Below are 23,606 nucleotides of genomic sequence, written 5' to 3'. Positions count from 1 at the left end.
GCCCCATAGAGGGGTCAACACTTCTGAAACACAAGGCTGCACCATAGTTACAAGGATGTGGTGCAGCCTTGCGTTTCCCCCTGTGATTGCGCTAAGTTTAGCAACTTAGCGCCAACGCAGACACCCTTTCTCCATAGTGCAAGGGTGTCTGAGTTAAGGGGAGGATTGTCTGTGTGCAGGAAGGTGCCCCTTCCTGCACATAAACAATTCTGAAATTCCATTCTGTCACTTTCATGTGTGCTGCTTCATCCAGCAAACATGAAAGTGACAAAATTGCATTTTTTTAAAGGTTTGTTTATGTACAGGAAGGGAAACCTTCCTGTACATAAACAACCAATGGCGTTTTGCTTTTTCCATGCCTGCTGCACAAGGCAGCACACATGGAAAACCCAAAAACAAGGAGAAATAATGCATTTCTCCTTCTTTCGCCAACTTAAGACCAGGATTTACCTGGTCTTAATTTTGGCGCTGCCTCCTATTAGGCCACCCTTGTAAATAGGGAGCAGCATCAAAATTAATGGGTGTTGCGGTGAAACGCCCACCATAACACCCACTGCCCACCCTATTCAGGCTAACCATTGGGTGAAAGGAGGCCTTATTTACAAGGCAGCGTTAAAACACATGAAGTGGCTTAACGCTACCTTTTACATAAGGGCCAGCCCCTTTCGCCACAAAAACTACAGTAATAGTGACGTTGTAGTGGCGATAGGGGCTTGTACATATGCCCCAAAGTTTTTGTAACATTACAAGGGCTTGGATAATCCTTTACTTAAAAGCACTCGTCGAGACGCAGACTCGTCGAGACGTCAGTGCACTTATGGAAACAGAAAGAATACCCCCTTAGCACACTTCACCGCATGTTAGCGCGAGGAGAGGAAATGGGGGGGGGGGGGGGGGGAGGCTGTGAGTATCTCTCAGCGGACAGCGGTGCACGGATCTCGTAAACACCCACGGCGTCGGAACACCAACACTCACAAACATTGTACATGCAGCTTCCAGTCTCGGAAACAAGAACCGGGCTGAGACAGGGGCTCATTGTTGAGAGGAGGGGGGGGGGAGGGGGGGGGGGGGCGGGAGGAGCGAACCCCTCATATTTCATGGGCAGGCGAAGGGGGTTGTCTAAAGGTGGAAACATATGTCCTCTGAGCTAGAAATGCCAAATTCCAGACTGAATCCTGAACGTGCGGACAGTCACGCTGAGGTGAGTGCGAGGAAGGGGCCTTCGCCCCCAAATCTACGATCCCTGCTCACTGCTGTAAACCCTGGGCAGTCACTCAGTCAAAACTCGAGAGTTAGGTCGTCAGTTTGAGGAGGGAGTCAGGAAGGATGGGCTTTGTCTTTGTACTGGCTGAGGGAGTGAATGGGGCTGTGAGTGAGGTCGTGTGTGGGGGGGGGTCACAGCATGTGAGTGACACTGCGTAGCAAGGGGGGAGTCCCTCATTGAGGCTGTGTTGGTGCGTGCTTCTTACTCAGGATGCGTGAGTGCGAGAGAAGGGAGTGAGCGAACGAGTGAATATGTGACTGAGATAGTAACCCGGAGGAGTGAGTATTGGCAAGGTAGAGTAGAGGGTATCCAAACCAGTGAGTAAATGGGTCCGCGAACCCGACAATGAATTCGGGCAGTTGTTCAGAGCACGGTCTCAGCAGAGGCGGGCGGTTCTAGGCGCTGTGTGGGTGAAGGACGGGTCGCGGGGGGTGAGGAGCTATGATTACTCTGGCACTCACCTGTGCCGGGCTGCTGCGCTCTTCATCGTCCTGTGTAGAGTCGGGGCTGAGCCGTTCCTGCCCGTGCGCTCTCCTGCTTGTTCGGCTGCCAGCGGTGCCCAGATCACCCTGCCAGCTACTCGCTTTCTCGGAGGTGCCCTGCGTCCGGCTCCGGGGGTTAAAAGGTCATTAACTCTTCAGGGTGTGGCATCTATAGGGTCAGAGCAGGAGACGGGGCGACAGGGAACTGGCAGCGTCCGCGCTCTGAGGTCCTCTCTCCCTCCATCCTGTTCCCCTTCCATCACACGCTTCCCCCCCCCCCCCCTCTGTTTACTTCCCTCCCATCGCGGCCCCGCGCCCTCTCGGTTCATCTCTCGCGCTCCCTCCTTGGCGCCGCGCTTCTTCTTCTCCCCCAGCCCTACGCTCTCCTTATCAGTTCGTCTCTGCCCCTCCCTCTGTGTCCCCTCCTGCTGTGTCACTCCCTCCTTCTCTGTCACCCCCTCCGTCTGTGTCACTCCCTCCTTCTATGTCACTCCCTCCCTTTGTGTCACCCCTCCTTTTGTGTCACTCCCTCCCTTTGTGTCACCCCCTCCCTCTGTATCACTCTCTCCCTCTGTGTAAATCCCTCCCTCTGTGTCACTCCCTCCCTCTGTATCACCCCCTCCTTCTTTGTCACTCCCTCCCTCTGTGTCCCCCTCCTGCTGTGTCACTCCCTCCTTCTCTGTCACCCCCTCCGTCTGTGTCACTCCCTCCTTCTATGTCACTCCCTCCCTTTGTGTCTCCCCCTCCTTTTGTGTCACTCCCTCCCTTTGTGTCACCCCCTCCCTATGTATCACTCCCTCCCTCTGTGTCACTCCCTCCCTCTGTGTCACCCATCCCTCTGTGTCAACCCCTCCTTCTGTGTCACTCCCTCCCTCTGTGTCACCCCTCCCTCTGTGTCAACCCCTCCCTCTGTGTCGCCCCCTCCCTATGTGTCACCCCCTCCTTCTATGTCACTCCCTCCCTTTGTGTCACCCCCTCCTTTTGTGTCACTCCCTCCCATGGTGTCACTCCCTCCCTCTGTGTCACTCCCTCCTTCTGTGTCAATCCCTCCCTTTGTGTCACCCCCTCCTTCTGTGTCACTCCCTCCCTCTGTGTCACCCCCTCCCTCTGTGTCACCCCTCCTTCTGTGTCACCCCTTCCCTTTGTGTCATCCCACCTTCTGTGTCACTCCCTCCCTCTGTGTCACTCCCTCCCCCTGTGTCACTCCCTCCCTCTGTGTCACCCCCTCCTTCTGTGTCACTCCCTCCCTCTGTGTCATCCCCTCCTTCTGTGTCACTCCCCCCTCTGTGTCACCCCCTCCCTCTGTGTCACTCCCTCCTTCTGTGTCAATCCCTCCCTTTGTGTCACTCACTCTGTGTCCCTCCCTCCCTCTGTGTCACTCCCTCCTTCTGTGTCACTCCCTCCCTTTGTGTCACCCCTCCTTCTGTGTCACCCCCTCCCTCTGTGTCACACCCTCCCTCTGTGTCACTCCCTCCTTCTGTGTCACTCCCTCCCTTTGTGTCACCCCCTCTTTTTGTGTCACTCCCACCCCTTGTGTCACTCCCTCCTTCTGTGTCACTCCCTCCCTCTGTGTCACCCCCTCCTTCTGTGTCACTCCCTCCCTCTGTGTCACTCCCTCCCTCTGTGTCACCCCTCCTTCTGTGTCACCCCTCCCTCTGTGTCACCCCCTCCATCTGTGTCACTCCATCCCTTTGTGTCACCCCTCCTTCTGTGCCACTCCCTCCCTTTGTGTCACCCCTCCTTCTGTGTCACTCCCTCCCTATGTGTCACTCCCTCCCCCTGTGTCACTCCCTCCCTCTGTGTCACCCCCTCCTTCTGTGTCACTCCCTCCCTTTGTGTCACCCCCTCCTTTTGTGTCACTACCTCCCTTTGTGTCACTCCCTTCTTCTGTGTCACTCCCTCCCTCTGTGTTACTCCCTCCCTCTGTGTCACTCCCTCCCTATGTGTCACTCCCTCCCCTTGTGTCACTCCCTCCATCTGTGTCACTCCCTCCCTCTGTGTCACCCCCTCCTTCTTTGTCACTCCCTCCCTTTGTGTCACTCCCTCCCTCGGTGTCACCCCCTCCTTCTGTGTCACTCCCTCCCTTGGTGTCACCCCCTCCTTCTGTGTCACTCCCTCCCTTTGTGTCACCCCCTACTTCTGTGTCACTCCCTCCCTCTGTGTCACCCCCTCCCTCTGCGTCACCCCCTCCCTCTGTGTCACCCCCTCCTTCTGTGTCACTCCCCCCCCTTTGTGTCACCCCCTCCTTCTGTGTCACTCCCTCCCTTTTTAGGTTTTGCCTAGCGGAAGCTGCGCTCTGCGCAGCTTTTCCGCGCAGGCGAAATCCTGTTGAGAACTGTAGTGTGGCTTTTGTTCGGCCCTCGTCCTTGATTGGCTGGCTCCGGAAACGGAGCCTTGCCATTGGACGAGGGGCCTGTCCGTCAATGCCGGACCAGACACGGGGGCGTTCCCGACATTCTTTGGCTTTTGCCGACGTCACGGGACGCCGGGAACGCCCCCGTGTCTGGTCCGGCATTGCCGGCACTACTGCGTCTCTTCTCCTCCGTCGCCGGCCTCCAGTCTCCTCCTCCCCGATTGCATTGCCCCGTGACTGGCCGGCCGGCCAATCCTAGCGCGGCCGGCCGGAAGTGCCCGCCCCCCGCAGCCCGGGGAAGAAGGAGAGGAAGACGGCAAGCACTATGGCGGCGCCCGCGGGGAGACCGGAGAAGTGCCTCTCCAACCTGCCGCTCTGTCTGGGCTGCCCAGCCTGTCGCTGCTTGCTCCCGTCCCCGTTCCCGCCCCTTCCCCCGCCCAGCCACGCAGAGCACCGGCCGCCCGCTCTCTGTCCCCACCGCAGGCCCGGAAGTGGGGCGCGGGGCAGTCCCTCGGATACAGCCATCTTAGATAGGTGCACCCTGGAGGGGAGCGGCGCGAGAGAGGCCTTTACTTGAGGGCCCCCCTCACAGTGAGTCACCAGCATTAAGCAGTGCCTTGGTGCCAGGGAGGGCACTCGGTCTCTCACCACTGTGCTCACCACGGAAAACGTCACCGTCTAACAAGACATCTACTGTGCGCACCAGCCCGCGCAGATGTTGGCTTGAAAGCGGGAGCCCGGTAATCAGTGACCCGGAAGGAGCGCCCTCGGGTCAAGGCCAGGTTTGCTTAAAATGGCTGCTTAAATAGAACATTGTTGTAGCTGGGATTGGGGCCTTTTCTCATCGGATACGACTTGTAAAATAATATACCACACACAAAGCGGTTCCTGTTTAATATTTTTTTCCAAACCTTGGCAGTTTGGTGATTCCGGACACAGGGATTATTTGCTTGGTCCGGCGTGGCATGCACGGTGTAGTTGTAGAAACGCGTACTCGGTTGGGTTCTGACATTTCACAGATTAGGCTTGTCCGTGGTACTATCTGCGTTCACACACACACTTCCCGTAATGTACACGTGTTAGCAGGTCAGGCCCGTGTCTGCCCGTAGTTTCGAGCTCCTCTGCTCACGCAGTGTCACAGTTTGCAGCACCACAGACAGCTCCCGTGGAACTACTGCTTCTTGCGCAGCACGTGTCAGGGTCCCGTACTTGGAGCCACCGACCGGCAGCTCTCGACGGGTCGCCGGGGGCCCGCCCGGATGAGAGTCCAGCCGGTGACAAGGGCCGCGACACGTCCCAAGGTTGCGGCAGAGCAGATACACACTCCACGGAAGTAAGCAACCGCCACACGCGCCTGAGTCCTCGGACTTTAACTGACAGGTGAAGGTTAAATCAGGAGACGGAAGGCGAATGCGGATTGTGCCGCGACGGTGGGAGTCTGCGGGGTGTTCACCGGCCAGCATGGGTGGGTGCTCTGAGTGTGGGTGTGTTGTCCCACAACAGACAAGTCTGAGGCACCGGAGATTTCTTGCCTCCTCAGGGTATCCCTGGGTGTATGTACTCGGTGGCTAGGTGTAGTGCGGGGGCGAGGAGGGGGGCACGGCTGTGAGTCTCTGGGTTCATGTGTTCTGGGGCAGGAGGTTCGTGTCCGAGTGCTGTGGGTGCTTCCGGCCACCTTCGGCTGGGTGAGCATTAGTCTCTCGGATAGTCGCTGCTGGAATAGCTACGTTGTGGGTGCGCAGAATTTTGGGGTGAGGATTCCCTTGTCGTCTTCTTACAATATGACGTCAGAGCAGGCACTTTCTGTATTGGGGAGTAGGGGAATTGCGGGGCGACTGTACGTGGAAAGGGCACTACAGCTGGCTTATTTATCTCACTTGTTGCACACCGGCAGATTTATAGGCTGCTCACTCGTGGAACTTGGATGCGTTTTTTTAGAGCGATATTTATTTGTTCATTTTCCTATTGAACACTGTCACTATAATACACACCTTCGTCATCTAAACCCACGCACGGCAGAGGGCATGGGTTGCTCCCTTTCCCCCCTGCGCAGCCAGAATGCCTCGAGTTCCCGCTGCCCTGAACGCCGCGCGATCACTGGCAGATGCCTTTTATTTCTTTCTTCTCGCGACATTTAACGCGAGGGCAGGACGGGACCCCTGTACAACAGCCGGAACCGGTGACAGAGGGAGGCGGGGGGTGGCCGCAGGGGGTTGAATGCCGACTGCAGGACGGGCCCCTCCCTGAGCAGTGATGTAGGGTGAAGGGGAGGTTTCCCAGTTACTTGCTCTGAGACGACCCTCAGACCTTTGCTTTTTATTTCGAGTGAGAGAATACAGACGCACCTGCCAGGCATTTTTTTTTATTCAGGAGTGAGTGGGACAGCTGGAGTTAAAGCCACTTTTTTCACTTTTAAGTCCGGGTGGTGGGGTGGTATTGGATAGAGAGGTCTAACAGACCGCCCCTGATAAAAAGTGTTTTTGTACCGAAGGCTCTGATGAGAGGAGAGGGGCTCGCGCGACATACAAACAGACGGGTGCCGAGAGGACGGTGACTTTTGGATGAAAGTTCCCCAAATCGGGTTGAGTAGAATAATGCTCTTTCACGGTGTGAGCTTGGTCGGAATCTGCGTCTCATTCTATACTGCCCAGTATCCTCACCTCCATAGAACGCCACAGCTGCAGGGATTTGACGTGTCATCTGCACAACTACACACTATCATGCTGTAGGTGGCACATATTGAAATAACGCCACTCTTCACACCGGTAAACAAAGCTCTTGGCGGGTGAAGAGAGTGATTTAACTGATCATTTTAGCAGAGTCCCGAATGAATGGCGTTGTGAATGGAAACGTACACCGTCTCGGAGAAGGCGCAGTACCTTTCATGAATAAGTCGGCACACACGCAGGGTTTCACACGCATAAACGCAATGAACACAATGCATTTGATGTCTTCAAACTCTGTATTTTGGTAATGCGATTTTAAATCCAACCTTTTCAAAGTTGATTTTCTTTCCCACACTTTCAGTCGTGTGTGTGGGCGGCTCTGTGTGGCTGTGTGTGTGGGGGGCTCTGTGTGGCTGTGTGTGTGGGGGGCTCTGTGTGGCTGTGTGTGTGGGGGGCTCTGTGTGGCTGTGTGTGGGGGGCTCTGTGTGGGGGTGTGTGTGGGGTGGCTCTGTGTGTGTTTGTGTGTGTCATTTGCGAGAGATAAAGCTAGTGGCATTGTAAATGACAATGCCATTTATTTATGTTAAAAAAAACATAAATAAAAATAATGTCAAGAGCAATGCTAATTGCTCTAACTTTAACAAAGGCAAAACCATTGCATTGTAAATGCTTGTTTTTTTTGTATTCCTCATATACCAGATTGGGTGTTCTAGTTAGGGCATCTCCTCCTCCCTACATTGCGATTCACGAAACTTAGAGGATTATATCCTTAGTAGGGAGGGAGGGCGAAAACCCCGCTCTAGACTTGGCTGTTTGCTATGTCCGCTCCATACCATTTCGACCTTGAAGACCCTTTCTTCGGCAGGAGAACAAGCACCAACAGTGCCCAGGTGAAATCATAGGAACACTGTCATCGGTTCGGCCAAGCCACAAGGGCCGCCCAGATCTTATCTTGACTAGAACTATCACAAGCCATATCGGACTCACTCACATAAATAATATATTTCAGGCATTCCGTGAATGTAGGGGCATTCTCTGACTTCCAGGCCTTACAAATTTCACGCCTTGATAGAATAATTATATAAAAGATGAATTTAGTCATCAAATCCTGAAGCTGGTATTCTGCCCCTAACCCAAAAAAAAATATCCTAGAAGAGATCTCAAAATTTATGCCGAGTACGTCAGATATGAACTCTCCAATTTTAGTCCAAAAGGGTAACAAACTTGGACATTCTGCGAACATGTGTATATCATCTGCTGCAGGGGCCTTACAACGTGGACAGCTATATTCCAGCTTTGTAATTTTAACCATTTTTTTTGGAGTTATATAGACTCTATTTAAGGTGAACAGATGATTGCGCTTTAAGGGGGCAGATTTCACCACTATATTTAACAATTTAAAAGAGTCTCCCCATAATGCTAGCAAGTTATCACATTGCAGGTCGTCTATCTCCCCCCAGAGTTTGTTAAGTTCATTCTCAGAGATTTCATCCTTCTCATTTAAGGCCTCATACCAAAAGGAGATCTCCTTTTTCCATCTACCCTTTCTCATCACAAATTCAAATTTTGGGTTGGTTGTGAACTCCCATGGAATGGTAGACCACCAACTTGATAACTGGTAGAATTTGAATCTGGTGAGAGTTCCATTTGTCAACCTGGAGAGTGAGTCCCACCCCAATAGCTGGGAATTATCCATAAAATCCTGCCATTGCATAAAACCGGCTGTTTTAAGAGGAATTGATAATTGGTCTCTGAGACATTCTGGCGTCCCAGGTGAATCCCATATAGGGGCCTGGGGGGTGTGATAGGGAATACCCAGTTTCTTTCTCACAAACACCCAGTTTCTCAGGGCAGTTCCTAGCACCTTTAATCTAACCTTCTTGTAGAATCTTGGATCTCCAAATTTGAACAAAAAGAATTCTTGCCCTAAAGGGATACCATGTAGTAGCGCCTGAAATAGCCGTCCTAAAGAGGATGTATCGGCTTTGTCTGCCATACACCTAAAGTTTTTAAAGTGAAAAGAATGACAATAATACAAAATATCTGGCATAGCTAGTCCTCCAGCTTTCAATTTCCGTCGCAATTTTTTTAAGGAAATTCTGGGCGATTTACAATTCCAGATAAAGGATCCGATTCTTCCCTGTAGTTTGGCGATATCTTTAGGATCGAATGATAAGGGTAATGAATTAAATAGGAAAGTAACCTTTGGCAAAATAACCATCTTAATTAAATTAACCCTTCCAAAAATATTTAGTGGTAGGCCAGACCAACGTTGTAAAGTCCCGCAGATTTCCTTGTAAACTCTGTCCATGTTCACCTTGGATGTTTCTACGATGTTCTGAACTAAGTGAATTCCAAGGTATCTCATCCGGGGTTTTGATTCCGGAAGTTTATCCACATAGTTCCATTGCATGACCTCCGTTTTTTCTTTATTGATTCTATATCCTGAGATCACCCCAAAACTTTCAGCATGACGAAATAGGCGGTGGATGGATATCTCAGGATTAGATGTATACATTAGGAGGTCATCAGCATATAGTGCGAATCTCAGGTCTAACTCATTAATCTGGAAGGGTTTAATCATAGTATCAGATCTTAACTGGTTTACCAAAGGCTCTATATAAAGATTAAACAATAAAGGAGACAGGGGGCATCCCTGTCTGGTACCCCGTGTTATATGAACCCAATCTGTTAGCAGATTATTTACAAGGAACTTGGCCTTAAGACTGTGATATAGCGCTTTTATGGATGCTATAAAATTAGCTGGAATGCCAAACTTAGATAGAGCCTCCCATAAATATAACCAGTGGACCTGGTCAAAGGCCTTAGCGGCATCAATTGCCACAATAGTCAAGGGTTTTTTTTGCTCTGAAGCATAATCTATTGCAGCAATGGCTTGATATGTCAGTTCATTTAACTGCCTGCCTGGCATAAAGCCCCTCTGATCCTCATGTATTAAGGACTTAATTACTTAGGCCAATCTCGCCGCCAAAACCCCAGCAAAGATCTTATAATCTATATTTAGCAGAGAGATTGGCCTATATGACTCAACTGTCAGCGGGTCCTTATTAGGCTTAGGAACTAACGTTACTGTGGCTTCCAGCCAGGTCGGTGGGATAGGCTGTCCCTCGAAATGTATCTTATTAAATAGAGATGTAAGAATTGGAACTATTATGGCAGCCCCCATTTGGTAGACTTCAACTGGAAGCCCATCTGGGCCAGCTGATTTTCCCCTGGCCATTCTTTTGAGCTGATCGTGGACCTCCCCCTCTTTAATCAAAGAGCCTAGCATCAAACTATCCTCGTTAGTTAAGTATGGGAGGTTGAGCTCCTCCAGCCAGAGAGCTGCTTCTTCATTGGAAGTTTTATTGTCTGTACCTGTATATAGGTTCTGCATATATAGCTTAACTTCTTCCAATAGCTCATCATTGTTAAATGTTATTTCGCCAGAGCTCTGTATCTTTAGCCTGGTTATCTGGTTTCTAGTTCGATCGGACCTGGCCTTCCAAGCCAGAATACGACCACATTTTTCGCCATAGGAAAAGTTCTGCAGTCTACTAGCATCCCACCTCTCTTTGATAGTCTTATCAAGATTTGCCTGGTATTTGACTTTTAAGTCCTCTAGCTCCTTCTGAATGGAAGGCAAGTTAATTTGTTGCTCTAGTGCGGCTCTTTGAAGCTCTTGCTCCTTTTGTTTGATTTTATACAGCGAGTCTTCCTCTATCTTCTTCCTACTTATATTTCTCTGTATCATTATGGTAGAAAGTACTCCCCTTAAGTAAGACTTAAATGCTTCCCATACAGTTTGTTCTGACGCAGTGGTGTTATTGATTTCAAAATACTCCTCTATACGCTTTAGTAGGTCATTTTCTAAACCTTCCTGTAATAGGAGGGACCTATCTAGGGTCCAACGTCTTACCTGGACACATTGAGAGAATACCACTGTTAATTCTACCATAGAATGGTCAGATAAGATAGCAGGAATGTAGGTGGTAGACACAGTCTTTGGAAGTAACCCTTGATCAATAAGGAAAAAGTCTATACGTGAGTGGTGTCTGTGTCTATGGCTATAGAACGAATAGTCTCTATTATTTGGATTCTTTACTCTCCAGATGTCTAGTAAGTTAAAATCCCTCATCATGTTTCTGAGCTCTCTTTTAGATTTATATGATGTGGCAGATATAGCTCTGGACGTACGATCCAATTTAGGATCAAATACTAAATTAAAATCGCCCCCTAATATAATAGGAGCATTTAATTTTGAAAACTAGTTTTTAGATTAACCAGTGCTTCTGGAGAGTCCTGATTCGGTCCATAGTATATAGCACATGTCACCCGTGTGTTTTTTATAAATAAGGATGCTGTTAACCATCTACCCGTATAATCGGTTTGATGTTTTTCCACACTTATCCCACTGTTGGATCTAATAATCAAGGCCACACCTTTGGTACTACCAGTCTGTTCAGAGCAGAGAAGATCCTGAACCCACTTTTGATTTTTAAAAGCTGCCTTCTATTCCTGCTGCTCTAGGTGGGTTTCTTCTAGGAATATAATGTTAGCTCCAGACTTGTTCAAAAATTCACAAATCCTATTAAATTTCCTATTTTCCCTTAATCCATTGACATTCCAGCTAATTATCTTTGTCTTATTCTCCATCATCCAATTTTGTAATGACCAAGGAAAGAGTCTTTTGCCTCCATTTCACTCTGCTTAACAAGTCAGTTTCATCCAATACAAGTATATGAGGAAAATGATTTTTCTTTTTATCCATCCACCTCCCACCACCTCCCCCCACCCCCCATGAGGAACCTTCCCATTTCAGCCTTGGCGATTGTATCGCCATACGACAGCTCTACCCCTAACCTGGATTGTGGCCTCCCAAAAAAAATATATATATATAGTGCACCTAAACCAACACTAACACTAATCATACGTGATGAAAATATATATATATATATATATTTTTTGTTGTTTTTTTTTGTTGTTTATAGGTTATATATGAGCATTTTTTTAAATTTTTAATCCTCTTTTTTTTTCCCTTTCTTCTTTCCTTCCCTTTTCACTCTTACTTTTTTTATTTTTTATTTTTTATCATCAATGATCTAGAAATATAGTAAGCAAAATAGGAATTATATGTTTGGCCCTTCATCTAACCCAAGTTCTGTGACCTTATCCTTATCCTTGTCCTGATACTTATTCCATGTGTTGAGCTTCTTTCAAAGAAATGATGAAACTATCCACTTCTAGAGGGGAGGTAAAGTTGTAAGTTTTATTCTTCCATACAACTCGTAAAGCAGCAGGGAACTTCATCATGACCTGTGCCCCCAACTCTCTGATTTCCTGCATCCGGGTCCCCAACTCCCACTGCCTCTGTGCTGTCACTCTACCCACGTCGGAGCGAATTAGGTACTTAGTAGAGTCAATTTGAAGAGAAGAGTCAGTGAGAGCCCTACCTAGAATCAGTTCTTTAACTGAGTACGAGAGAAAGTTGACAAGTATCTTTCGGGGGGCGCTCCGACCCGAATGCTGTCTAAAAGGATCCCGGTGTGCACGCTGTATTTCGCTCTCTAAATTAATATCCGGTCTATCCTTCAAAACTCCTTCTCTCAACAATCGACAGACTAAGGTCTTTACGTCCCCATTCTCCGCTCCTTCTGGAATTTTAAGGAATTTCAGGTTATTACGTCTTGCATGGATTTCAAGACGCTCCATGTCCTGCTGCAAAGTCTTATTCTGAGCTTTCAAGTCAGCTATTATTTTCGAGTGTGACTCTGACGCTTTATTCAGGACTGCCACTTCAACCTCAAGTACTTCTGTTCTAGTACATATGTCATCAAGTTTATTTTCAAGATTAGTACATTTCTCGGCTATTTCTCTCTGATTTCCTTCAGATATTTCGAACTTAGGCATCAATTTCGCCAAAAGATCTTCATGCATAGCTCTGAAAAAGCTCTCCAGATTTCCGTCTGCCCCTCCACCTCTCTCTTCCTCTCTATGGAGCTGTTGGCTCGCTTGATCCCTGCTTTCACCAACTACTTGGGTAGCTTTTTCCAATATAGTATCCAATATAGTATCAGCAGGAGACCCCTCCAAAACAGTCTCAGGGTCTAATAACAATGGACCATATCTATTCTGGGACCCCACGGAGGAGCTATCTCTAGTATTAGAGCTAGTACTTACATCCATGCTGATGCTGGGTTGAGAAATGGGTGTAAAATCGGAAATTGAGACAGAAATGATATCTGCCTGTAAGCCCGACTGTAAGCCCGACTGCGATGTCGCCTGTTTTGTGCCCAAATCGGTGACAGTTTTCTCCATTGTTCGAAAATACGCCTTCACTGAGGGTGTTGACTTTGGCACAGCTTGAGCTTTCTTTTGTTTTCGAACAATTTCTATTTTATTTCTTTCTGATGCAGGAGCTTGACCTAGAGATGTAGATGCAGTTTCAGTAGGTATATCTCTCTGGTGCAGAGAGCGAAGGAGATATCTGTTCTTAGGGACACGGGGAGCAACCGTTACTTCTTCTGATACTTTAAGCGGATCAATAGGCTCGGGATTACTGTCCTCCTTATTTAGCACACTTTCTTTTAAAGCCCCTGTGAAAACCGCAGATTTCTTAACTTTGGCGACCTCCACTATGTCCATCCCCTTTGGGCTTATAAGCACGTTCCTCACGCTCCTCACGGTGCCAGCAACAAACAATGTTCTATCCCTAAGAGGGCACCAAGTTGGATTTGTATCTTTATAGCCCTTTAATCCTTTAACTCGATATCGATATCTCACGGCGCTACCCACGGGATTCAAGGGACTACATTCCGTCCCTAACCCCGAACTGACTGAAAAGCACCCTCTCACCGCCGTAAAACTGCGTCCTCTGGGGTAGACTCTAGCTGCCGCTGATGCGATCCTTCTCCAGACTCCGGACTGACTCACCAAACCAGCCTCTCCTCGAACAGCTGAGTCGCGGAGTCTGACACGAAACTCAGCGTCTACAAACATCGTGCGAAGATCCCCAGGTCTTAGTGCCGCATAACCAGCTATCCCGCTCCGCTCCCGAAGCCGAAACAGAGCAACAAGGAAAAAAGGAGAAAAGGCACAAAGCAAAGGTTAGCGGGGATTTCCGTGCATAATCATAAATGCCCGCATATGCTCACCGCTTTATGCTTTATGTTGTATATCGGGTGTTGTATCTTCAAAGGTGCATATTATTGCCGACCACTTTTCCAGGCCAGGACGGAGCTACCTCCCGGCCGACGTCAGCCCGCCGCCATCTTCCTCTGACCTCCCGTCACTCCCTCCCTTTGTGTCACCCCCTCCCTCTGTGTCACCCTCTCCATCTGTGTCACTCCCTCCCTATGTGTCATCACCCCCATCTGTGTCACCCCCTCCATCTGTGTCACTCCCTCCCTCTGTGTCACTCCCTCTTCTGTGTCACTCCCTCCCTTTGTGTCACCCCCTCCTTTTGTGTCACTCCCTCCCTTTGTGTCACTCCCTCCTTCTGTGTCACTCCCTCCCTCTGTGTCACCCCTCCTTCTTTGTCACTCCCTACCTTTGTGTCACTCCCTTACCCGGTGTCACCCCCTCCTTCTGTGTCTCTCCCTCCCTCTGTGTCACCCCCTCCTTCTGTGTCACTCCCTCCCTTTGTGTCAACCCCTCCTTCTGTGTCACTCCCTCCCTCTGTGTCACCCCCTCCCTCTGTGTCCCTCCCTCCCTTTGTGTCAACCCCTCACCCTGTGTCACCCCCTCCTTCTGTGTCACTCCCTCCCTTTGTGTCTCCCCCTCCTTCTGTGTTTCTCCCTCCCTTTGTGTCACCCCCTCCCTCTGTGTCACTCCCTCCTTCTGTGTCACTCCCCCCTTTTGTGTCACCCCCTCCTTCTGTGTCGACCCCTCCCTTTGTGATACCCCCTCCTTCTGTGTCACTCCCTCCCTTTGTGTCACCCCATACTTCTGTGTCACTCCCTCCCTCTGTGTCACCCCCTCACTCTGTGTCACCCCCTCCTTCTGTGTCACTCCCTCCCTTTGTGTCACCCCCTCCTTCTGTGTCACTCCCTCCGTTTGTGTCACCCCCTCCTTTTGTGTCACTCCCTCCCTTTGTGTCACCCCCTCGTTCTGTGTCACCCACTCCTTCTGTGTCACTCCCTCCCTTTGTGTCACCCCTCCTTCTGTGTCACTCCCTCCCTCGGTGTCACCCCCTCCTTCTGTGTCACTCCCTCCCTCTGTGTAACTCCCTCCCTTGGTGTCACCTCCTCCTTCTGTGTCACTACCTCCCTCTGTGTCACCCCCTCCCTTGGTGTCACCTCCTCATTCTGTGTCACCCCCTCCCTCTGTGTCACCCCCTCCTTCTGTGTCACTCCACCCCTCTGTGTCACCCCCTCCTTCTGTGTCACCCCCTCCCTCTGTGTCCCTCCCTCCCTCTGTGTTACTCCCTCCCTCGGTGACACCCCCTCCCTCTGTGTCACCCCCTCCTTCTGTGTCACTCCCTCCCTCTGTGTCACTCCCTCCTTCTGTGTCACTCCCTCCCTCTGTGTCACTCCCTCCTTCTGTATCACTCCCTCCATCGGTGTCACCCCCTCCTTCTGTGCCACTCCCTCCCTTTGTGTCACCCCTCATTCTATGTCGCTTCCCCTCTGTGTCACCCCCTCCCTCTGTGTCACTCCCTCCTTCTGTGTCACTCCCTCCCTCTGTGTCGCTCCCTCCATGTCACTCCCTCCCTCGGTGTTACTTCCTCCCTCGGTGTCACTCCCTCCCTCTGTGTCACCCCCTCCTTCTGTGTCACTCCCTCCCTCTGCCCCCCTATCCCTCTGTGTCACTCCCTCCCATGTTCTCTCCCCTCTTTCCTCCCTTCCTCCTACTGTCCTTCACCTCACACATTTCTCTTCCACCCAGCTGTCTCCTCTCCCTTGCTTGGGTCACTCTTTCCCTCAACCTCTCTCCTATTTTTCACTTGCTTTTCCTTTTCCTTCGTGCCTGCCCTCCCCTCTCAGCAGTGACCCAGCTTCTCTCCTCACCCTCTCTCTCTCTCTCTCTCTATCTTACATTCTCTTATCTTCTCTCTTCGCGGCACGTCGCCCCGTCACCCTTTCTGCGTCTCGTTCTCTCCGTCCACGCTCTTATCTCGTGTTCCATCCTCGGCCCCCTCCACTTCGCCCCTGCCTCTCCCCTTCTCTCACTCTTGAGCCCCACTCTATTCACATCCAGCGGTGCTCAGCTCTCCTGCGGATCACTGACATAATATCGATTACACTAATATAGAATTACAAAAATATCGAGGATAAAATATCGAATACAAAAATATCGAATTCCTATCTACAAACAGGTAAGTACAAAAATATCGAATCAAAATTATCGTTTAAAAAAACATAGTCAAAATATCTATTTTTTTTAAATGTCTTAATAATAATTTAAAATTAATGAAAAAATAAAAATAATTAACAAAAATATTCTTAAAAATACTTAAATAACCTTAAAATTATTAAATAATTAATGTAAGTTATAAAAAATCATACAATTTTATTTTTTGAAACATATATAAATATTAACATAATATTAATGAAAAATATACAATATTCTTACTGTAGGATAGCGGGAGGGTAAAATTTACTATTCCCACTCCAGTGAGTGCAACAGTAGGGAAAGCTTTGGATAGCGTAGGGGTAAAAATTACTATTCCCACTCCAGTGAGTGCAACAGTAGGGAAAGCGTTAGATAGCGTAGGGGTAAAAATTACTATTCCCACTCCAGTGAGTGCAACAGTAGGGAAAGCGTTGGATAGCGTAGGGGTAAAAATTACTATTCCCACTCCAGAGAGTGCAGCAGTAGGGAAAGCGTTGGATAGTGGGAGGGTAACATTTACTATTCCCACTCCAGTGAGTGCAACAGTAGGGAAAGCTTTGGATAGCGTAGGGGTAAAAATTACTATTCCCACTCCAGTGAGTGCAGCAGTAGGGAAAGCGTTGGATAGTGTAGGGGTAAAAATTACTATTCCCACTCCAGTAAGTGTAACAGTAGGGAAAGCGTTGGATAGCGTAGGGGTAAAAAGACTATTCCCACTCCAGTGAGTGCAGCAGTAGGAAAAGCGTTGGATAGCGTAGGGGTTAAAATTACTATTCCCACTTCAGTGAGTGCAACAGTAGGGAAAGCGTTGGATAGCGTAGGGGTAAAAATTACTATTCCCACTCCAGTGAGTGCAACAGTAGGGAAAGCTTCGGATAGCGTTGGGGTAAAAATTACTATTCCCACTCCAGAGAGTGCAACAGTAGGGAAAGCGTTAGATAGCGTACGGGTAAAAATTACTATTCCCACTTCAGTGAGTGCAACAGTAGGGAAAGCGTTGGATAGTGGGAGGGTAACATTTACTATTACCACTCCAGTGAGTGCAACAGTAGGGAAAGCTTTGGATAGCGTAGGGGTAAAAATTACTATTCCCACTCCAGTGAGTGCAGCAGTAGGGAAAGCGTTGGATAGTGTAGGAGTAAAAATTACTATTCCCACTCCAGTGAGTGCAGCAGTAGGAAAAGCATTAGATAGCGTAGGGGTTAAAATTACTATTCCCACTTCAGTGAGTGCAACAGTAGGGAAAACGTTGGATAGTGTAGGGGTAAAAATTAATATTCCCACTCCAGTGAGTGCAACAGCAGGGAAAGCGTTGGATAGCGTAGGGGTAAAAATTACTATTCCCACTCCAGAGAGTGCAACAGTAGGGAAAGTGTTGGATAGCGGTAGGGAGGACGGTGGCAGCGTCTCTCCCGATCCGCTTCTCGCCACAGGTAGATTTTTAGAGCTCCACTCGCTAATGCTACATTTTAAAACGTGAAATTTACAAAGTGTATTTTGTGTGAAAACTGATTGTATTTCAATCTTCTATCTGTGCCATAGGGGAGCATTTAAGGGGAGTCTGGCACTTACCTAATATTTGATAGGGAAGCCTGGTTTCGGTGTCTACTCCTGCCTGCCCCGGTCCGACGCGGTAGCCAGTACTGTTGCGCGGAGGGCGGGTCAGGGAGAGCCAGGTACTTCTGCCCTACCACTGGAGCGGTTAGCGCTCTAGTCGCCGGAAGTCAAGGGCTCTGTAGGCAGAGTGTACCTGCGGGTGCGCTGTGGTAGGGAGGACGGTGGTAGTGTCCCTCCCGATCTGCTTATCGCCACAGGTAGATTTTTAGAGCTCCACTCGCTAATGCTACATTTTAAAATGTGAAACGTACAAAGTGTATTTTGTGTGAAAACGAATTGTATTTTATTCTTCTATCTGTGCAATACGGTAACATTTAAGGGGGGCCTGGCACTTACCTAATATTTGATAGGGAAGCCTGGGCTCGGTGTCTGCTCCTGCCGCCCAGGTCCGACGCGGTAGCTAGTACCGTTGCACAGAGGGCGGGTCAGGGAGAGCCAGGTACTTCCGCCCTACCACTGGAGCGATTAGCGCTCTTGTCGCAGGAAGTCAAGGGCTATTTAGCCCTCGTGTATCTACGAGCGCGCAGCGTTCGCGCACAGGGGGAGCGCCGAAGACGCGCCGAAGAGAAGCCAAAGAGAAGCCCGTCTGCGTCCGTCCACGACCGGACGGGGCCAGGGGCCATGGACTCTGTCCAGTATGCTAGGGACAATAAAGTAGACTGTCGCGTTAGTTACTCTTTTCAGAAATTACTAAGCCTACAGACAGCACCTTTGCAAGGCTGTGCACCTGATACCTGGCCTTGCCTGGAAGGTCCGATCTCGTGTCGGCACTGTCAGTTTCAGGCCTCCTACGAAAGTCAACCGGTAGTGTCTCACACAGAAGATACACACTTGCTGAACAGGTGGAAGAACTTGCTATGTAACACTCGATCTTTACCCAAACATTACACAGAAATTTGGCATCTTATCTCCACTGTTCAGCCTGAGCTCTGCTTCCTGACAGAGACTTGGTTGAAACCCCATTCGGTCCCTGCAATTAACCTGGGAATTCCAGATGGATATAAAATGGTAAGGGTAGACAGACCTGTTAAGACTGGAGGTGGCATTGCTATTATTTATAAAAATGGGATCACTGCAGCCGCGGTGCGTCCATTGGGGCGTAGGGGCGTAGCCCCACTAGCCACATGCACCCAAAGTCGCGGCAAAAATATTGCACACTGGAAAATGAAAATATTGTTTGCTGCTGCATCCGGACAGCACCCGACTTATCCGGCGTGCGCTGGGTGCGCTGCGAGCAGGGGGGCTGGACTGCTGCAGCTTGAGTGACAGTCCACACACTCACTCAGCTGCAGCAGCAGTCTAGACAGTACCAGTGCAGTGCAGACTAGTGCGCAAGTGAAGCTTGGGGCTGAAACTAGCCCGAGCATGCGCATAATAAAGTTTCCCAATAGAGCGCGACCAGGGGGGTGCTGGTTTAACCGGGCCGCAGCCCCCGGCGTTACAAGGGCGACTGGGCGAGCAGTCAGTGTGCCCCCCTAGCCAATCCTGGCGCTGCATGCAGCGCCAGGATTGGCCGGTCCACCGCGCAGCAGGGCAGGCAAATCCATTATTGGATGCCCCGCGTGGGTGGTGGTGGCACTGGCACACTGCTCAGCCACACTGCATAATGGCCAATCACTGTGTGACTTCATGTGAAGTCATGCAGTGATTGGCCATTTGGGACATGCGCAGGGCTGTAACGTCGGTTGATCGCTTCTTCGCCTCTATATCTGTGTAGCTTAGCCTGGGACTCGCCTCGTGCGCAGACAGACAGCAGTCAGATCGTGACTACTCCCGCTGCTTGATTGAAGCGCCTCATCACCGTTGGCGATACGACTTTTTCCAATCCTGTGCTGTCACAGTGACTGTGTCTGACTACTGTGTTGCTGTATCGTCACCGTCACGCACACACCAAGTGCCCTGCGGTACACTACTACTAGTAGTTATTAGTACCACAACCACACCAGGTAAGGCCACAGTGGTGCTGCATACAACCGAAGACAAGATTGTAATGATGATTGAGTAGTAGTGTGAGAGTCACTGTCAGAGTGTCCAACCAACCTAACATTTTGGTTCAGATTCAGAAGATGTTGCTAGTGTCTGCAGCTGCGCAGGTTTTATGTGCCCGAACCAGTGGCAGTACGCACTCTGCAGCAGATCTATTTTTAAGTTTGCAATTCTACTTTAAGAGGAAGTTGGCAGGTTTTGGAGCTTTTTTCAGCTGCAAACATAAAATATTTGCTTCCTTTGACTCTGGTGACAGACTGCTGAGCAATGTTAAATAAATGCTTGGACTTAGAGGTTCACTTTCCTCTTTCATCTGCCTCTTTCTTGCCCCCAGCATGTGCTTTTGATACCTGTGCCATTGAATGTCTTGCCTGGTTTTATCTGATTTCTGGTTTTCACGTTCCTGACAATGTTGGGGCTAAATACCCTGGCATGGATTTTTAGCTTTATTCTAAGGTTTATTTAGGCTTTATTGGTAATGTAACGAAACTGGTGCTCATTTAAAGCGCTCTGATAGAGATACGCGATGTCTCAGGTCTAGTTCGCTATATAAAACAAACAATAGAAACATCAGTTGTTGGCCTATATATGTAGGTGCGTTGGCAGTCTGGTAGACTATGTTTGTGGTCCCAGTAGTGAAATAGCAGCAGACGGCAGCGCAGAAGGTTAATGTGCCTGCTGCAAAGAACATGTACCTGATGCAGATCACAAAATGCATATGATGTAAATAGGTCAGTGAGTCACTGCTTTTGTCAGAGAGATCCTTTTGTTACTTGCAGTTTCAAAGTTAAAATCCTAACATACAACAGCAAGCTATTAACTGTCCTTTAAGAGCTGCATGCAAACTGCAAGGAAAAAATTGGAGCTTTATGTTTTTATCCTCACAGTCTTTGTTGGATTACCCTAGTGTTGCAAAAATAAATTGTTATCTTTTCATTTTCAGCACCTGGTAAAGCCTAACAACCTGAAACCTTACCGCATTTTGGGGCACTTTTTTGGCAAACAACAAGAGGACCCCAACCTCCTTTGCTGCTCTGTTTGCTGTTTACGACCCATCAAACACCAGTGTTAAAGGTAAGGAAACTGATGCTATATTTTTTTACATGGGAGTTAGGGCTCTGTATGTCGTCACTCTCAAGGCCCTCAAGCAGTGTCTGTTTCAGCGCCTCCAGCAACCACTGTGGCACAGAGAGGCCGGAGGCAGTAAGGCTGTATTTTTAGCAGTTGTTTTGTGGAAAGGGGAGCTGTTGGAGATGTATTACGATACTGCACAAGATATATGTATTTATACTGAAATTTGATATTATTGCACTGCACCTTATACGTTGTACTTTGATTATTGACAGGTTTCTTTAATATGTATTGGTAAGGCCAGCAACACCATAATGAATACAGTACAAGAGCTGATTGCAAGGTCATTCCAGTCATGGCCACTGGAACAAAAACTACATTTAAAGCAATTAGGACCTCATCAGCCTGAAATAAACCTACAGAAAACTTCCCAGGACAGAGGAAAAATGTCAAAACGTACATTCTCAAATGCCTAGTACACAAAAGCTGATTGGCTTACAGGATGCCCTATAAGAAATTCTCTGTTCTGCTTCCCCTGCTTGCTGTTTGGTGGTGACTTTTCTTGGACACGCCAAGGAATCACTGACTTGAAACATTTATCTGAAAAAATAAAGAAGCATGCATTCACAAGAAATCATATGGAAAACCTGACAAGACTGGGAATGATGGGGGAAGACACACCAATTGAGCAGCAGATAAATGATACATATCGCAAAACCATACAAAAACACAATGAAGCCGTTGATAGGAACAGACAAATTCTATCCAAGATCGTTGATTGCATTCGTTTCTGTGGTGCTTTCGAACTGGCATTGCGAGGCCATGACGAATCAGAAACTTCCTCAAAACCGGAGATCTTCCGAGGCCTAGTGGATTTAATGGCAACCATAGACAAGGATTTGGAAACACATTTAGCATGTGGTACAGTCTTTAAGCAAACACAACAGATGATGGACCGAATGTGGATCAATGTCACACACTCACCCCAGTCCAAAGATCTGGGCCCAAATCCATCGTTTCTTTGCACTCCACACCACCCTGGGTTAGACAATGGCGATATGCAAATCAGCTCTGACCCTGTGCCCCATGGGAACAGTCCAGTCCGAACTACAAAAGCCATGTCCATTTGGAAACACATTTAGCACGTGCTACAGTCTTTAAGGGCACCTCTAAAACAATACAAAATTAACTCCTTGAGTGTATGCTCGAAATTATAAGAAGCCATATTGTGCAAGAGTAGCGAAACACAGACTTTGTGGTTCAGGCTGATGACACCACTGATGTGGCCACTAAAACACAGTCCGTGTTAGTGTTTCGGTACCTTGACAGTGACAGAAACGTTGTGGAGAGGTGCTATGGTTTCTATGGTTTCACACATTTAAGAGACTCTAGTGCAGCAACCATTACTGAAGCTATGCTGTGTCAACTGAACTTAATTTTTCCGGACCTGCCTCAAAAACAAAAACGTATCGCACAAAGCTATGATGGTGCATCCATAATGAGTGGAAGCCTTAATGGAGTACAGAAACTAATTCGAGATGTGTACCCTAATGCTCATTTTGTACACTGTCACGCCCACCAACTCAATCTTATTATGCAACAGGCAGTATCAAAGATCAGAGAGACATGAGTTTTCTTTCAGGATATAGGAGGCATGGCAGCATTCTTCTCACGTTCCCCCAAAAGAACAGAAGCCCTTCATGAGATTGTGGACAAAAGCGTTCCAAGGGGATCCTCAACTCATTGGAACTTTAACATTCGTACAGCCAACCTAATCTTTGAAAATAGGGAGGGCCTTGAGAAATGTTTTGCCGCTGTAGGAGCCAATGAAGAGTTTGATCACACAAGTCAGAATGAAGCCCATGGCTTTCTTAGAACACTACAAGACAAAGAGTTTCAGTTCTTACTGTTTTTATTTCATGAAATAATGCGTGATGTCGATGTGTTATACGATCAGTTACAACGAAAAGACATAGATACTGTCTTTGTGAAAGACTCTACCACTACATTTGTACAAAGCATAAGGAAAGTGAGAGATGAGGTTGACAATTTAGAAAGCAAACTGCCAGAGCATACTGCTTTTGCAAACCGCAGGCAAAACATCACCTCTATGGTTCGAATTGGAAAGGAGATATGTGACATTGTAATTGTGCAGGCACAAGAACGTTTTTCATTCACTAAACATTTGGTGAGTGCCACATTATTGCAAAGTCAAGCGTTTGCACAATATGATGAATCTTTCCCGGAGCGTGCTCTGAATCAGGCTGTGGAAGCATATCCTATGCTCAAAAAAGAGCAGTTAAGAACTGAATTGACTGTACTGTACCGAATGCCTGTGTACTGGAAGACCACAAGTGCCTTGACTTTGCTGACTTTAATATATAAACTGAATATGCAAAAGTCACTTACAGAGACAGTGAGTTTACTAAAAATTGTCATTACCACACCAATGACAACAGCCGAAGCTGAACGATGTTTTTCAACCTTAAAGCGCATTAAGACATTTCTCAGGAACACCATGCTAGAGGAAAGACTCAATGCTATGGCGATGCTCTCTGTAGAGAGCAAGCTAGTCCAAAAAATACCGGACTTCAACATGAAAGTAGTTGACAAGTTCGCTACACTGAAAGAGACGTGCATATTTCATTTACAAAAAGTGAATGCTGCTACTTGTTTGTTGAATAAAAAAAATACTGATTGAGGTACTCAGAAATGCATTGATATCTCTGTTTTTAAAAGTTTTCTAATGTTTGTTCCTATTTGGGAATTAAACAGATTTTAATGATCAAATGGCATATTAAGTACATTTTGTTTCACCTAAACACTATAATCTG

The 23,606-nt window shown here is 48.3% G+C and overlaps 2 protein-coding genes across 3 annotated transcripts in view; one reads left to right on the top strand and one right to left on the bottom strand.

Moving 5' to 3' along the window:
- LOC147729578 (G protein-coupled bile acid receptor 1-like) overlaps positions 1-1,965 on the bottom strand; it is an 80,982-nt gene extending 79,017 nt beyond the window's left edge. The window contains exon 1 of the mRNA XM_086954472.1: positions 1,726-1,965. The gene's annotated coding sequence lies outside the window, so the exon portion shown is untranslated. The remainder of the gene's footprint in view (positions 1-1,725) is intronic.
- Positions 1,118-23,485, top strand: LOC147729577 (uncharacterized). Of its 2 annotated transcripts, XM_086954474.1 has the most exons (3): positions 20,645-20,775; positions 21,048-21,690; positions 21,915-23,485. In XM_086954474.1, exon 3 carries the CDS (start codon positions 22,427-22,429, stop codon positions 23,471-23,473), a length of 1,047 nt encoding a protein of 348 aa, XP_086810600.1. In that variant the 5' UTR covers positions 20,645-20,775; positions 21,048-21,690; positions 21,915-22,426; the 3' UTR covers positions 23,474-23,485. The 2 variants fall into 2 exon arrangements, with proteins under 2 accessions (XP_086810599.1, XP_086810600.1); XM_086954473.1 differs by adding an exon at positions 1,118-1,201 and having other exon boundaries at positions 20,645-23,476.
- Positions 23,486-23,606: the final 121 nt, after the last annotated feature.

The sequence above is a fragment of the Lissotriton vulgaris genome, chromosome 2_1 (assembly GCF_964263255.1).
Source record: "Lissotriton vulgaris chromosome 2_1, aLisVul1.2, whole genome shotgun sequence".
Classification (NCBI taxonomy): domain Eukaryota; kingdom Metazoa; phylum Chordata; class Amphibia; order Caudata; family Salamandridae; genus Lissotriton; species Lissotriton vulgaris.
Note: the sequence above shows the minus strand (reverse complement) of the source record. Positions and strands in the feature narration are given on the sequence as shown.

Excerpts from the sequence above, each read along its gene's own strand:
- LOC147729577 (XM_086954474.1), top strand. The coding sequence starts at position 22,427 with ATGGCAGCATTCTTCTCACGTTCCCCCAAAAGAACAGAAGCCCTTCAT.